Below are 16,271 nucleotides of genomic sequence, written 5' to 3' on the forward strand. Positions count from 1 at the left end.
TTTTTGGAGCATTTCATCAGTTTGGGGAGCATCTGCTTAGTGATCAGATGAAGAATGGAAAATTGGAAAAAGATGTTTCTTCGATTTTGGCCAGGTTACAGATTGGGTAGGGAGCAGTGGCTTGCAGAGGACAAGCAAGAAAAATGGGGAGCTAGCTTTCAGTGTGAAGGAGGCCTCTGTCTGCACACCAGGAACCAGTGAGTCCTCTGCCCTCCCCAGGCCTCCTCTCCTTAAAGAGAAGACATTCTGTATTGGACCTCTTGCGTCAGGTGTCTCTTCTCTTGGTGCTTTCTCATTTATGAATTAATTATTTGATAGAGCTTTTATACTTCATTATAGCCTGATGTCTTAGGAAGGTTTTACTTTTATAGTTCCAAGACGTTACATTCTCTTTTCTAGGGAGTCTTTCTCATTTAATTTGGGGTATACCTAACAATAATCACTATAATGTATTCAGCATATAAAATCTATCCCTCAATATTATATCTATATATGAATAAAAAGAAGAGTTATATGAACCTGGTAGGATGACCTTTATTTCTCTTTATTACCTACCCAGCCTTCTTTACTGCCGTTCCTTCAGCTCATTTTTCCATTTACATTTTATTGAATGGTTATGCTGAGTCATTGTTAATGTCCTAATCTACCAATACTGATCACGTACTTATCAGAAGTTCAAGTAATTGGTATTATACTCTTATCTTCTTAATTAACTGATCTTTAATTATTGAAACTGTATAAAACAGGCTTTTATAAACCCTCTTAAATCCCCAAGTTATTTTAGATTAACATAAGCAGTCTTATTCCCACAGTCAATCACCTTTAACATTTGAATACAAAATCACTGTCCCTGAAGTGTTTGGGGACCTATAGTTTTGAATAGATTTTTGTAGTATTTTAGAGTTGCTTAAGTGTTTGACATAATTTGGTGTGTCATAAAACTTTGTGTCTTAGGAACTCTCAAATAGTTAAAAAAAAAAAAGGAAATAAATATTTAACTTCTAAGCATTTAGTGTACAGTAGAAATGGAAAAAGTCCACCAGGCTTATTTTTCTTAATGAAAATGAGCATCTGATAATTTTTTTTTCTTCCTTTTTGGTTTTCAACTTTGCTTTAAATCAGTGATATTTGCAACTGTAGTAATATGTTGCATTAAAAATTCATGACAGCGAGGTACTTTTATACTAGAAAAGGGAGTAGTATAGCAAGGTGGTTTTTCATTTTTGTTTCATAAACCCATGCTGATAAACAATGCTTGCATTAGATTTATAACACTAACTATATAAACCATTTCCTTTCATATCTAAGAGTTTCTTTACAACTTTTTGAAAGATAGTGCAGGTTTTTTACTTGCAGTTGGCTTTACAAATTTACATTTTCACAGCTAGAAAGCAGTGTGACATGATAGAAAATGTGCAAGAGCAGTATATCACTTTTTTATCTTTTGCCGAAACATCACTTCAGCATAGTCTTATTTATGGTGGGTAGGACTATGGCTTTGGAACAGGTCTGATCTGATTCAAATTCCAGCTTTTACTTTCCCAACTATGTTATTTGGGGCAGATTACTTTACCTCTCTGAGCTTTAGTTTTCTTACCTGTAAAATGGAGTAATAGTGCTTGCTTTTCATGATTGCTATGGGAATTAGATAGTGAAAGGAGTCCAGAAAAGTACCTTGCTGGTAGCAGCCGTTCAACAAATGTTAGGTCTTTTCTCTTTGCTGGGTAGATTTATTTTCCTTCTAAGCAACTCAAGTGCTTGTATAAATAGATTAATGAGAACTTTTTTAAAACTTAGATTTGATATGACTTCAAGACCTTATTTAAAACAAGTTTGTCATTAAAGACCATCAGCCTAGCGTAGGACCAGCAAAATGTAATGAGGTATTTGAAAATGGTGAAAGTAGCCTGATAAATTTAGAGGCTTCTTTAAAATAAAATCAAAACAAATAACAGAAAAAAAACTTGGTAAAAAGTAAAGTTCCTCCCTGAGCTTTGAGGCCTTTATGTAGTTATCTAAGGCATTTCATACATTTATAAGCTTTGCCTTTAAAGACAGTGTTTAGCATCTGTTCTTCCTCGGAGTACCTGCTCTGCATACCACACACTCAGCAGCAGCTGTAATAGCTACTGTGCAACATGCCTTACTCTATTTTTTCTTGAACTTATAGAATTCTATACTTAAAAGATTTATTTCTCCAGTTATGATATTTGAAATTAGTAAAATTTCTTAATTTATCACATTTTACATAGGACAGCCCTTGGTCTGTTTGATTAAATTTGGCTCAGTTTCTGTCATTAAATGAACATTGATGAAGAAACCAAAACGTCTAGGGAGCTCTGCTTCGAGTTGGGTTACAGAGATGATGATCTGTTAAGATGTAAATGCCAAGGAAGAGGTAAAAGCAGCACCATGAAGTGCTTGAAAGGAACAGTTAGTTATTTCCAGCTGGAGAAACTGGAGAAAGCTTTAGAGAGGGAGTCGCATTTGAATTTGGCCTTGAAGAAGAGAAGCTTAGCTGGATAGAAGGAGGCGTCGGGAAGCAGGCAATGGCTTTGTAGGCAGAGGAGATACAAGACTAAAGCACGAAGTGTGTGGCATGTTTAAGGAGCAATGAATAGGTTGGTATGGCTGGAACCTTAGGAGGTTTGGTTTTGTTTGCTAAGAAATGAATCTAGAAAGGTAGAATTAGGCCATATTATGAAGTTTCTTAAGAGCTGTTTAAAGGAGGCAGGACCATATTCTGTAGCATAACTCTAATACAAACAAAATGTAGTGAGCTCTGTGGTTTTGGTAAAAAATCTTAGGAGCGGCAAGAAGAACAAAATGAAGAATAGAGGAACTAAAAGCCCAGAAATCAATTAGGAGATTATCGGAATAGTGAAGACAGAAAAATCACTAAGATCTAGTTGGGCTACAACAGGATAGCTGTAGAAATCAAAAGAAGACTGAATTTAAATGATGTTTCTGGGTCACAGATGTTGGTGACCAAATGTTGAAATAAGGGTAAAGGAGGAGTCAGAGAAGACTTCGGGGTTTCCAGACATAGCGATGCCCATTAACAAAGGTTGAAAGAGAAATTTCTTTGGGGGTGAAATGAGAGTACATATTGTGAAGGACTTGATAAAGCATAGTTTTCAAAATTTCTAGTGCTCTCTATAAGCTGTAGCACTGGTGGCTTTTTGTCTCATGCCATAGGAAAGCTCACGTTTCAGGTTGCTCTATGTAAGAGGATGTTTGTACATGTTATAGTTATGAGGCTTAACCTGAGATGTTTGAATTTTTGCAAGTTTGTTACACCATCTTTTTAACATGAGAGTACCACAAATCACCTTTTAGTCTTCAAGAGACCTACGAAGCCAAAAGACATGAATTTTATGGTGAACGACAGAGGAAGGAAGAAGAAATGAAGCAGATGTTTGTGCAGCGAGTAAAGGAAAAAGAAGCCATACTGAAAGAAGCCGAAAGAGAGGCAAGTACTCTGATGTGATGGGATTTGCATTTTTTTAAAAGGTGTCCTATTAAATTTGGGATGTTTATCTCAAGAATTTCATGGCGATGCTTTTGGAGACTACTTGTTATTCTTTAAAAAGTAGCTATTTTAACACATAGTCTTTGGATATAGACCTAAAAAAGTCATAGTCCGAAATCAAATAAAAATTTTAGTCTTTATGAGTAAATGGTCTTCCTTTAAAAGTGGTTTACCAAGGACTTGTAATGGACCAGTTTACTAAGAAGAGTTTAATATGTCCTAACCATGAGCCAGAAATGTTTTAGCTCTGGCTTGATAAAGCCTTTTTTGAGAGTTGTCGGAATTCTGTTTTGTCAAAAAATTAGTATCTATGAGAGCTGTTAAATAGCTTTCTGGGTTTGAACTCAGGCTTTCTGGGTGAGTTAAATAGTCTAGATGATAGCCTTAGCACAAAATACTCAGCAGTAAATTTCTATAGTTTTGTTTGCTTCTCGTTCTTCAAGCAACAATTTTAGTTTTATTTGTGTTAAACTATTTTCTGTAGACCTAACTGCAACGGCTACTTTTAAATGCCACATTTAAGATGAGGGTCAAAAAGGATGTAAAAAAGAATTTCTAGAAGACAGAAATGTTAATACAAATGACCTTGATAACACAAGAGTTCCTGAAGAGTTATTTGAAAAGTAACTTAATTTTACAAATTTGTATTATTTCAAGTCTACTTGTAGTATTTGATATTTAAATGAATCCTATAGTAAGTGGTTTTATAAAATTAATAATCTTATGCATCTTATGATTTGAATTTTGATCTTTTATTTTGAAAAAGTTTAAATAACAGGAAAGCGAACATACAGAGTATCCCTGTGTTCCTCCCTGCACCTAGATTTAGCAGTGAACATTTTGCCATGTTTTTTCATATGTGTGTATGTATGCATCCGTGTGTGTGTGTGTGTTTCCCTGGTCGTCTGAAAGCTGGTTGTAGACGTCATGATGCTTTATCTCTAGGCACATCAGTGTGCATCTCTGAAGCTTAGGTGTATCTTCTTCCATAACCATAGTACCAATATTATACCTAAGAAAATTGCTAGGAATGTCATAATCTCACCTAATCTACTCCATATTCAAATTTCTCCAGTTGTCTCAAGATTGTCTATTATTGTTTCTTTTTGTTTGGTGATTTTTTGGTTTTGAACTAGAATTAAATCACAGATCTCATGTTGCACTTGGGTGTTCTGTTCACTTAGTCTCTTTTATTCTAGAATAGTCCCTAGTTTGGAGTTACTTTTAAATACAGATTTTGAGGAGAGAGTCATGATAAGTAGGAAATAAGAATGCTGATTATTTTAAATTAGAAAATTCATCTTTAAGATGGTAGTAAAGAAACTCTCTCAAGACTTTATCTCTCATGTATCATGATTCTTAGTTTCTCCAATGAGGAGAGAAGATATAGAAGTGGTTTACTATTTGTCAGAAGGTGCTTTGTAGATTTTCATTTTTGTGATTCAAGTGCTTTTTTGTGTTGAGTATGAATTAAACTAACAAAGAAGTTACTTAATTTTCAACCTAAGGCACCAGCAACCAAAGTTGTCACAGGAACTCCAGACTTTTAATTATATAGATTTAGAGGCAGTAGATTACTGGCCCGCTTCATAAATATTACAAAGTATCTTATGATCCATTTTCATGCTGTAAAGCCGGTATCATGGATACTTTAGAATCAGGATTAGTCTGCTGAAGAAGGGCATCTAGTCAGTCGATAATCATCACTCCATGAGACCAGAATCATCAATTGAAGGACTAAGAAAGACAGTATAATTTTTTTTGCCTTAATTAGGATGGTTTTAAAGGGAAAGGAGGCTTATTAATAATTACAGTGGGACAACAAGCAGTCGCAAACCAGTTCTCTTCTGGGCAAACCAGGACATTTGGCCACCCAATATTTGACTGCTAAATTTTTTAAGATACTTATATCAATGAGTTTCTGGCAGTCACTAATAAAAAGATAATTTTGGTAACCCAAAACATTATTTAATTCTGTATTAGAGGACCTTGTTATTTACAGTATCCTTGCCAATATTTGTAAAACAAATACCTCTTAATTTATCTTTCGTATAAATCTGACAAATGTGAACGTTAGATAACTAGAGCAGGGACATGCACAGAACAAATGTTATCTCAAAATACTGTTTTCTTTTCTACATTTTTATTAACATTATTCTAGTTGTATTAGTGAGGCATGTTATTTATATATGACATATTTCCCATTCTCCTACTCACACTACAAGAAAAAGTACACAGTTTATATTTGTCCTTCAAGTAAAGCATGTAACCATCATTAAATCATTACTACTTCCCCATTTTATATGAGTTTATTTCTTCACTAATTTTTTATTTAATATTCTAGATTATTGTCAATTAAAAAAATACAGATGTTATAATCCTGAACACGGGAGTACAAAAAGCCTTCTAATACAGGACAGGAAGGAGGGGTTTGCACATAGGTGCTGCAGAGAGCCCTGGTGCAAGGTAACTTCTTAGTGAACACAGGGACAGCTCGCCTTCCAGGCAGTTAAAGCAAAAAGGGGCCACGGTGAGGTACAAAGCTCGGATTAAAGATACTAGTTCAATAGGAGAAGAATGTTGTTTCTAGCATTCATTTCTAAAAATGGATACTTTTAAAAGGATTACTGAACGACAGAATGTACAATATCCTTAGAAGTAGTGTTTACAGAAGATACAGCAGTGTACTATATTGGTAATTCAGTCTTGCGAGCATTAGTGAGTAGTTATCAACAGCACAGAGAGCTCCTGTTTTTAACTTTTTTGATTAGTATTTGAAAATGTGTTTGAATTAAGTGCCTGTCATAGTGAATAATGGAACCATGAGTGAGTGCTTCATATATATGGAATAGATTGTTTTTATTTATTGTTTTTATCTTTGAACTCCACATAATGTGAATAAGTCACATTCACAACTTTCCTCTCCCCTTTTAAAAACATTTTTATTTTTATAATTTTCTGGAATTTTTGGTCAACCTCATGAATAATATAAGAAGTACTCTATAACCTTTCAAGATATTTAAGTATGCATATGCATATAAAGTGTGCATTAAAGTGATCAGAGGTATATATCTCTATTCACATAACATAGATCTGCCCCTGTATCCTCCCTTTCCAAGCTTTACCCTCCCTGCCACTCCTCTCCCAAATTTTAGGGGATGCACACATGCTCAGAGAGCTGCCAACTCTGTTTATACAACTGATTTGAATGACAACTAGGTGAGTTCCACCCTTTAAATACACACACACATAACATATATATCTTTTAATAGAAGCAGGAACCATTTAAATAAGCAAGTACTAAGGAACTGATGCTTCTCTAAAATGACATCCTCAGGAATAAAAGGATCTTATGGTAAAAGGGCCTTAATCTGTTTCAACCTTATTCCATCTCCATTTAAATACTTCTCCTATCAGGAGTTTATTAGGATGTTTAGCTCTCTCCAATTTCTACCCTCAACCTCTAATTTTTAGTGAAATATTTCCTCAACTATTATATGCCGTCTTTTCTAGAAACCAAGTTCTGCTTTTTGTATGAATGCTAGGTTGCTGCCCAAAACTGAAAATACTAATTTAAAGTTTATCTAAACAGACCAGAGCATCAAAAAGAAAGTTATCTTTTTTGGTCTAGATATAGATTCTCTACTTGTGTTCATGACAGGCATGACACACAGCTGATTCATATGGATTCCACTCAGGTCTCTAGACTTTTTTTTTTTTTTTTTTTTTTTTCAGATAAACAGCAATTAAACCAGGGAAATCTGATGTTGTAATGTTACAGACTTTTGCAAAATTCATCTTAATGGCTGCATCGAGTGTATTTAGCATAAATTCCTTTTTTTTACTTTATTAGACACGGGCTATTTTTTGCCATTATAGTGTGAATTCTAGTAAGGTGAGGATAAAACTTTTTCTGAATTTAGGATTTCTTGATTTTTAAGTTTCAAGAAGGTCAATAACTTTAGGAAAATATAATAGACTTTTAAGGTTCTCGATTTCAGTTGACAGTTCATTCTTGCTTTCCAAACAGGTTTACTACCAGTATTAACTTTCAACAACTGTTTCACTACAAATAACTTTATTCGGAAAATAGAGGGTTTTTTTTTTCCTTTTTGATAACTTGCTACTGTAATTTGTGTCCCTCCCTTTTATTGGTCATGGATTTTAGAAACTTTATCTGAAGAGGTTTTATGGAGAAGCTGTTAAGCAAGAAAATAAAAACTCCAAGGAAAGATGAAGTGTTTTAAAAACAGGTTTGTTCATGAGGTTGTGGGTTTTTAATACATTTTTTTCTCATTTATTACATGGGAACTTATTTAAAATTAAAGTTACTAAGGCAATTCCATATATACATTTTTTTTCTCAAAGCATGAACTTTGGAGACAAGGAAATTGTTTATAATACTGTGCAAGTTTCATGAGCAGTTGTGTTTCTGGGCCGGAGAACATTCCTGTGCATTTGCTGCCTTCCGTGTCATTAATGGGAACCCTCATCTTTGCTTCACAGCTGCAGGCCAAATTTGAGCACCTTAAAAGAGTTCACCAAGAAGAGAGAATGAAGCTTGAAGAAAAGAGAAGACTTTTGGAAGAAGAAATCATCTCTTTCTCTAAAAAGAAAGCTTCCTCCGAGATATACCAGAACCAGACCTTTATGGCAACGGGCTGCAACCTGAAGAAGGACAGGGACCGAAAGAAGTAAGCCACCCCCATCCGCCCTGTCTTGGTAGCCCCTCCCCATCACTCTGCCTCATTCCCCTAGTTGGTCTTCATAGTGCTTCTTACTGCCCGTTTCCCTATTCGTAGGCCTCCTGTGACTAAAATGTCAGCTCCTTGAGAGCAGAGACCTTGTCCCTCTTGCTCACTGTCGTTGCCCTAACATCTAGAATAGCACCTGGCACATATTAGATGCTCAGTAAATATTTCGCAAAATTAGTGAATAAAAGAATGGATGAACAAAATAAAAATATATCACAGTGTAAAAAGGGCCAGTTGCCTGGGGGAAAAAGTGGCCGCTTTTATTTCGGTACCAGGCCTGTGGCTCTAGTACACATTTAACAACTACTGACCTACCGTTAGTTACGTTGAATTTCATATGTAAATGGAAGCTATATACTTTGTCGTTGAATCATAGATGTAAAATAATACTTGATAAACTAATTCTTAGGTTCACTTTTTTTTAACAAATTCTACTGATAATGATTTTGTGAGAATTTTTATTTTAATAAGGGAACCAGGCTATCGATTCGAATTCCTGTGCTTTGATGTCAGAGCCTGTGAAACCAATGGTGGACGTAAAGATGCAGAGGAAGGTAGAGAGGGCCCCAGTACAATGGGGTGGCCATGAGTAGCATTTGGATGATAATCTCAAGGCTTATAGGTTTGGGGTATGTGTTCAATCAAAGTTACCAAAGTTTTAGAAAATAAGTTTTTTTTCCTCTTTTGTACTGTGTACTTCATTTTATTTCCCACTTAAAATGTCCTTGTCAGTTTGCCTACTTGACTATTCTTGAAATTCATCATTGACTTGTTCTGTTGAAAATGCTTCTTTTTGGGTTTTTGCCTCAGTTTACTGCAACTATCTCTGCTTTAGTGACATCAAGTCCTCTCCTTATGTTCTTCCCAGAGTAAAACTTCTGGTTTAATTTTATCGCCACATCTTATTTCAAACCCAGCGTTTTCAGAATATTGTAATTTAACTTCAAAATAGTTAGGAAAACATAATGTTGATCCATGGTAGCTTCCCATTTTTGCAATAAATCCACAAGGTTTTGGTGTGTTTAATTGACCTGTGGATGTTATAGTTCGGGGGAGAAGAAAGAAAAAAAAATTATGTATGAACTTCTAATATAAGTTCTACAAGGACATTGTCTGTGTTTGTTCATGAATATATCGATCCCCAGAGCCGAGCACAGTGCCTGCTACATAGTGGGCATGCAATTATTTGTCAAAAGAATGAATATGATTTATAATAGCTATGTTTATTCAGGCATTGAATTTCAAAAGATAAACTATAAATATATTTATAACTGCTTTTCAGTGTTTTGAATTATAGAGCTAAGAGACTTTTACCTTTTTATCTTAATCCAGTGTTAATAAAACTGGATTCCCCTCTTTCATATATGAAAGGTAATTTACATTTACCTTGTAGAAATTGGTACCCTGCTCCATTTGAGAACCATTGGTATGTGCTGTTGCTTACAATATCAGGGACAAGCCCATAGTTTTTTGAGAACTCAGAATTCATCCTCAAGAAAAGAGAGTTTGGTGGGTTTTTTTATTTTTTCCCTTTCTAGAGTTCATAGCTATATAACCCATAGTATATTAGATGTTTATTTGCTCTTTCTGGAAAAGCTTTATAAAACTAATGATTCTAGTAATTTTTATTTCCTGTATGGTTTATTGTACCAATCAAAAGGGTTGTTTTTTTTTTTCTTTCCAGCTCCAATTTTATGTAAAACAAAGGTTCCAGATCACAGAAGGTCATCACAAGCGAAAGTTATTAAAATGTTAGAAGTATGCTATGATTTTCTTGCTGGTTTTATTTGCTCTATCAGTTATTCTGTATCTGGCAAGTGGCCACAGTTATGGCCACTTATGGAAAAATATTTTTAAGTATAAGGTCAATACATTAGCTAGAGTAGCTGATAGTATTTATATATTCACTGTTGTTAGAAATTTTAAGTTGCTGGTTTGTGATGAATCTATATTGTTTTTCCAGCTGCCTACTTATTGTTACTTTTTAAAGCATTATACCACAGACCAGTGTCAGTGCCATTGAAAATATAAAACTCATTCATATTATGGCTGATTGCATTTATATTCCAAGTTGAAACTTTTTTGTATATACTAAAGGTAAAATTGGGGGAATATGTTTTAAAATGTATTATGTACCTGAAACTAACCTCTCAATAGTTTTATAGAACTTTTTAATTTTTATATAATTATCCAATTGATAATTTGATCCTAAGCTTTTGTATCAAATTTTATATAATATGATGGCCTTCCATGCCTCAGTATGCCTTATTGTGGTTGATGTAGTATTGTGAGGAAACAAAATACATTTAAAAGTAAAAACATCCAGGTATATAAATCATTTTTCTAGCGATAAGTACCTTGGAACCTGGCTATTACCACAGTATATTCATTAGGATATATTGCATGCTGCCTTCTGGGGGAAAAAAATAAAGTTGAATCATCTTATTAAAAATATTTTCTAAGAAAATAACTGAACACCTGAATATTAAAATATAAAAATTTAGATAATTCATATCTCAAAGGATATTTAAATTCAGTGCCTTAGTATTCTCAGCACAATTTTTTTTAAGTCATAGGATTATAATTTTTTATTTTTTTGTACTTGAATATTCTAAATAAAGCTGACATTTACTCTTGACAAGTAAAATATATCTACATATTTACTAAAATATGTTTAAATTACTTTAACTTTTCTTTTTACAAACTGTCGTCGTAAGAAACATTTTATCAAAATTAGTTCATTTAATTATATGTTTGAATTATTTTAAGACAGGTATTTTTCATACAACAAAATGTTTAACTTAGCCTATGTCAGATTCTGAACAGTGTTTTTTTCATGAAGTTGTACAAGTCGCAAATAAAACCTTATATTTTGTAGCACAATTTATCTGAACAAATACTTTACATTTTATTTTTACACTTGAAATTCACAAATGTCTCTTAGTCTTTTAAACCTTTAGTAAAGTAAGTTATAAGTATCACAGAAAAAGCTCTGAACTTTCTTCTCAGGATCAGTAATGCCCAGTTTCTGGAAGGTGGGAGCAGGAGAGTCGGTGAGTCCCTGAGGGCAGGTAGCATGTCGTACAGCGCCCAGCCAGTGCCACAGCGCTAAGTGTTACCCAAGGAGAGTGTCATCCCAGAAGCTCAGTGACGTGATGTGAACGGTGGTTATTTGTAGCCATACTATAGCAAACTCTGTATAAAACAGCTATTCTAAACTTAAATAAAGTTACTTTTAAATGCCAGATTGGTTGTTGGCATGTTAAAACAAAGTTATTCAACTTTTAGTTGAATAGATTACGGACAGCTGCCTAAGACTGCACTTAACAGAAGGATAATCATTTTGTACTATACTAATGAGTCTGCTTTGAGAAAGACACATTACATGTGTTTCAACCACAAGGTGAATCTTTAATTTATTTCATGTATTTGGGGTTCCATACACAATTTTATTTTAGAAGAGTTACACGGCAAAAAAAAAAAAAAAACAAACCACTTTAAAAACAATTGCATTATAATGTTAAATTCTCCTTACAAAGTCCTTATTATCCACTGGTGCTTAAATTAATAAATTTCCTGGGAACAAAATTAAGCTAGAAATGTTTTTGTTTAATTTTTTTTCCCATAAAGCACGTGACACAGAATTGCCTCTCACTACCAACCATTAAGTTTTGTATATACTACTCTGATTTCTAAAGCTCTTTCACATAAACTATGATTTCAGCTTTAAAACAACACACAGGAAGCAGCATTACAGGTATTATTATTATCCCCATTTTGAAGAGGAACTCAATTTAGTCCCCATGTTCCTCTTGGGCCAGGAGGCTATCCATGACCTCACAGAGGGAGCATCCACAATAGTGACAAGACAGAGCAGATCGGTGCGTAGAGGACTCTCATGAGGGTTTCTTCCTGTACCACAGAGCACGAGGAAGGAAGCATCCAGGGATGTGACTGGGTCTTAAAAGATTAGAAGCAATTTTTCAGATGTAGAAATGGAGAAAGGCAATCCAGGTGCAAGGAATAGCATATTTTTGATAAACCTATAGACTCTGGAAAGTGACTAAATATGAATAGTGAGTACAGGGGAGATGTGAGGCATGAATAATGGTGAGGTTTTAGAAAAAGAGTTTGTAAGGGCAATCTGGTAGGCAGTGGGAGCCATGGAAAGATCTGACCTTGTGTGGTCAGATACTTATCCAGAGTTCATGGGAAGATATACTGGGGGAGGAGGGACTATCGCAGGGGCAGGCCGACTCATCAGAGAGGCTACAGTCTAGGCCCATAGTTCTTAACACTGAGTATACAATAAAATAACATAAGTGATGTTTAAAAAAAAATACTGATGCAGAAGAGAATGTATAGTAATGGTGGTCATTATATGGATAAATCCGATGACTATAAAACAATGTGTCTCATGGAGTTAGAAATACATAAAGAACTAAAATAGAACATTACAGTGGCATATAAGTTGGAAGAGCAGGGTTAATCAAGTGATCTAAGGTTCTCATGTTAACTGGGAAGAAGATAAAAGTCCCAGTCAGCCAGGTAACGTGAGACAGTAAGAGTGCATTCAGGTGTGGTGAACTATAATATTTGAGTAGTAGAAAGAAAAAGTCTAATAAATGGTAATCCAAAAGAAAACAAGAAAATAAAGGAAATAAGATAGTTATGACAACCAGAAGGCATTTGGTAATTTGGTAGATTTAGACCCAGATAAATTAGTAATTACACATACTTCATGGTCTAATTTCCTTTGGATAAAAGTTTTTAAAAATCAGCAGTATACACTTCATAAGAGGGGTCTAAAACTTTCTGTCTTTATAGACAAGATAAGAAAAGGAACATCCTGCAAACCCTAATCCAAAGCTAATGCGTAGCTATATTTTCTATATATTAAAAAAGTTTTAAGACAAAAGCATCGTTACAGATGAAGATGTACACTTCAAATAACAGAATATATAACAATTCCAAATGTGTTTGTAATGTAGTAGCATATTTAAAGCAGGAATTGAAGAGAATAAATGGAGAAATAAGCGAACCCACTCGGAGATTTTAATAACACCTCTTTTATATGATAGAATAAGCAGACCAAAAATTAGTACAGATATGGGACACTTGAAAACTTTTAATGGCCTTGGCCAGGTAAGCATAATAGTATACCCAAGAATCACAGAATACAGAATTTTCAAGTACATTCAGAACGTTTATGAAAATTGACTATGTTTAACTTTAAAGCAAGCCTCAATACCTTCTAAAGGATTTACATCATATGCACTGTGTTCTCTGATCATAATGTAATTGATAGAAATCAATAACAAAGATTCTCGTACATTTCGATCTTAAGACATATACTTCTAAATAACCCATGGTCATAGAAGAATTCAAAAAGGAAATTAGAAAACACTTTGAACTGAATGATAATGAAAATACCATATGCTTGCAAGAAGCGGCTAAAGTCAAATTAAAGTCAAAATTCATAGTCCAAAATGCTAGTATTAGGAGGCAGGGAAAGGCTGAAACCAATGCTTTACACGTTCACCTCAAGCAGTTATGAAAAGAAGAGTAAACCCAAAGAAAAATAATAAAGAGAACAGGAATTAATGAAATAGAAAAAAATATCAAATGTTCTTATATTTAAGAGATTATTAAGGATGATAAACCATGACCAGAAAGACCAAGAAGAATGAAAACAGGCATAGAATGGCTAAAATTAAAAATAAATAACCCGACACTACCAAAAAAAAAAAAAAGGATATGGAACAACTAGAAAACTCTACATTGCTGGTAGAAATGCAAAATGATTCAAACACGATAGTAAAGTTGGGCAGTGTCTTATACCCTTACCATATGTATTAGTTTTCCATGGTTTCTGTAACAAATTACCACAACCTTAGTGGCTTAAAATAACACAGTATTCTGACAGCTTCGGAGGTCAGAAGGCTGACCTGATCTCACGGGGCTGAAGCGAAGGTGTGGGCAGGGCTCTTTTCTAGGGCAGAATCCCTCTCTGCCTTTTCCAACTTCTTGAAGTTACTCAATATTCCTTGGCTTATAACCTCCACGCCCATTTTCAAAGCCAGCAATATTGTGTCCTCACATTGCATCAGTCTGACCTTTTCCTCTTCCTCACTCTTCCATTTCAAAGCCCCTTGAGATCCTGTTTGACCCACCAGCATAATCTCCTTATTTGCCGATTAGATTAGCATGTACCTAACATTCAAAGGATCCAGAGATTAAGATCTTTAGGGGGATGGTCTGCGTGTCACGCTATACAACGTAGCTGTTCCAGTCTTAAAAAGTGTGCTCAAGATAAATGAAAATATGTGTCCACACAAGGACTTGTACTTAAACGTTTATAGCAGACTTTTTCATCATCTGCCAAACTCAAAACAACCTGAATGTCCATCAACCGATGATGAACACATAAACAAGTTGTGGTTTATACAATGAAAAGGAAAAAAACTACTAATACACGCACAAACATGAATAAATCCAAAGGTATGCTAAGTCAAGGAAGATGCAAAAGGCTATATATACTGTATGACTCCATTTATGTGACATTTTGTCAAAGTGAAACTAAAGGGACAAATCAGCTGTGGTTGCCAAGCCTGTGGAGGAGGAGGAGGGCACACTGGCTTTGATGGCACAAAGGAAGCTTTTGGAGTTGTGAAAATATCCCGTGTCTTTATTGTGGTGGTTACATAACTATGTGCATGTGTAAAAACTTGTGCAACTGTACACCTGGAAATTTTTTTACTAAATGTAAATTACACCTCAATAAGCCTGGCTTTTTTCTTAAAAAATAGAAGTTAAAAGGCAAAAACAATGAGAATGAAAAAATATCATTACAGATATTCTATTAGTAGAAATTAAAATGGCATACATTTGAAAATAGAGAAGGAATGATAAATTCATTAAAAATACGGATATAAGAATGGAAAATTTCATAATAAAAGACAATCCATAATTAAAACTACATAAAAGGTCACATGTGCAAGGCCTCTCTATCGCTGCTGAGATGCGTTACTTGCCTCGTACCAGCTGGCCGCCCTCGTGGGCAATACCTCCCCCAGCGCCAAGGACATTAAGAAGATTCTAGACAGCGTGGGCTTCGAGGTGGATGACGACTGGCTCAACAAGGTCATTGGTGAGCTGAACGGGAAAAAACATCGAAGACGTCATCCCCCAGGGGATTGGCAAGCGGGCCCCCGTACCCGCCAGTGGGGCTGTGGTTGTCTGCGGCTCCTGCTGCTGGTTCCGCCCCGGCCGCAGCGGAGAAGGACGAGAAGAAGGAGGAGTCGGAGGAGTCAGATGGAGACATGGGATTTGGCTTGTTCAATTAGTGTCCCGCTCCCACAAACAAAGCCCTTTTTACGGAAAGAAAAAAAAAATCGGCATAAAGGTTAGGCTGAGTTAACTATCCCAGAATCCTAATGACCATGTATTGAAGAAAGCCGTTCTTTCACAAACTCCTTGTAGCAGGTGAAACAGTGCCCCACCCCAGAGATGCCCCTGCCCCAACCTCTGGAATCTGTGAATATGTCTCCTTACCTGGAAAGGAAATTTTATAGATGTGGTTAAGGTTACAGCCTTGCAGTAGGGACAAAATCCTGATTGTCAAGGTGGGCCTAGTTTAATCATTCAGGTCCTTAAAAGTTGCACCTTCCAATTCCTCCCCCCCCCACCCCCACGCTGTGGTCAGAGCGGTGATGACCAAAGTAGGATCCGAGAGCTGCAACATCGCTGACTTTGAAGATGGAGGAAGGGTCCATCTTCTGAAGGGTCACAGGCAGCCTTCAGAAGCTGGCAACCGCAAGGAAAGGGATTCTCTCATGGAGCCTCCAGAAGGAACATTTTGCTTTTAACCTGGTGAAATCAAAGTGAGACTTCTGATCACTAAAATGATAATATAATTTTGTAGCGTTCTTACCACTAAGTTTGTGGTAATTTGTAACAGTGGCAATGGAAAACAAATACGTTCT

General features: G+C 35.3%; 1 protein-coding gene and 1 pseudogene across 3 annotated transcripts in view; both read left to right on the plus strand.

Moving 5' to 3' along the window:
• SEPTIN10 (septin 10) overlaps positions 1-14,039 on the plus strand; it is a 31,146-nt gene extending 17,107 nt beyond the window's left edge. The window contains exons 5-7 of one of the 3 annotated variants that reach the window (XM_039852598.1): positions 3,340-3,472; positions 8,039-8,226; positions 8,758-9,393. In XM_039852598.1, coding sequence (XP_039708532.1) covers positions 3,340-3,472; positions 8,039-8,226; positions 8,758-8,875 — 439 coding nt within the window. In that variant the 3' untranslated portion in view covers positions 8,876-9,393. Of the gene's footprint in view, positions 1-3,339; positions 3,473-8,038; positions 8,227-8,757; positions 9,394-9,970; positions 11,170-11,295 lie in introns of those variants that run through there. The other 2 variants (XM_039852600.1, XM_039852599.1) reach the window with 2 other exon arrangements.
• Positions 14,040-15,306: 1,267 nt separating this feature from the next.
• On the plus strand, positions 15,307-15,950 carry LOC120594533 (60S acidic ribosomal protein P2-like; annotated as a pseudogene).
• Positions 15,951-16,271: the final 321 nt, after the last annotated feature.

Source organism: Pteropus medius, unplaced genomic scaffold (genome assembly GCF_902729225.1).
Source record: "Pteropus medius unplaced genomic scaffold, Ma_sr-lr_union100, whole genome shotgun sequence".
Taxonomy (NCBI): Eukaryota; Metazoa; Chordata; class Mammalia; order Chiroptera; family Pteropodidae; genus Pteropus; species Pteropus medius.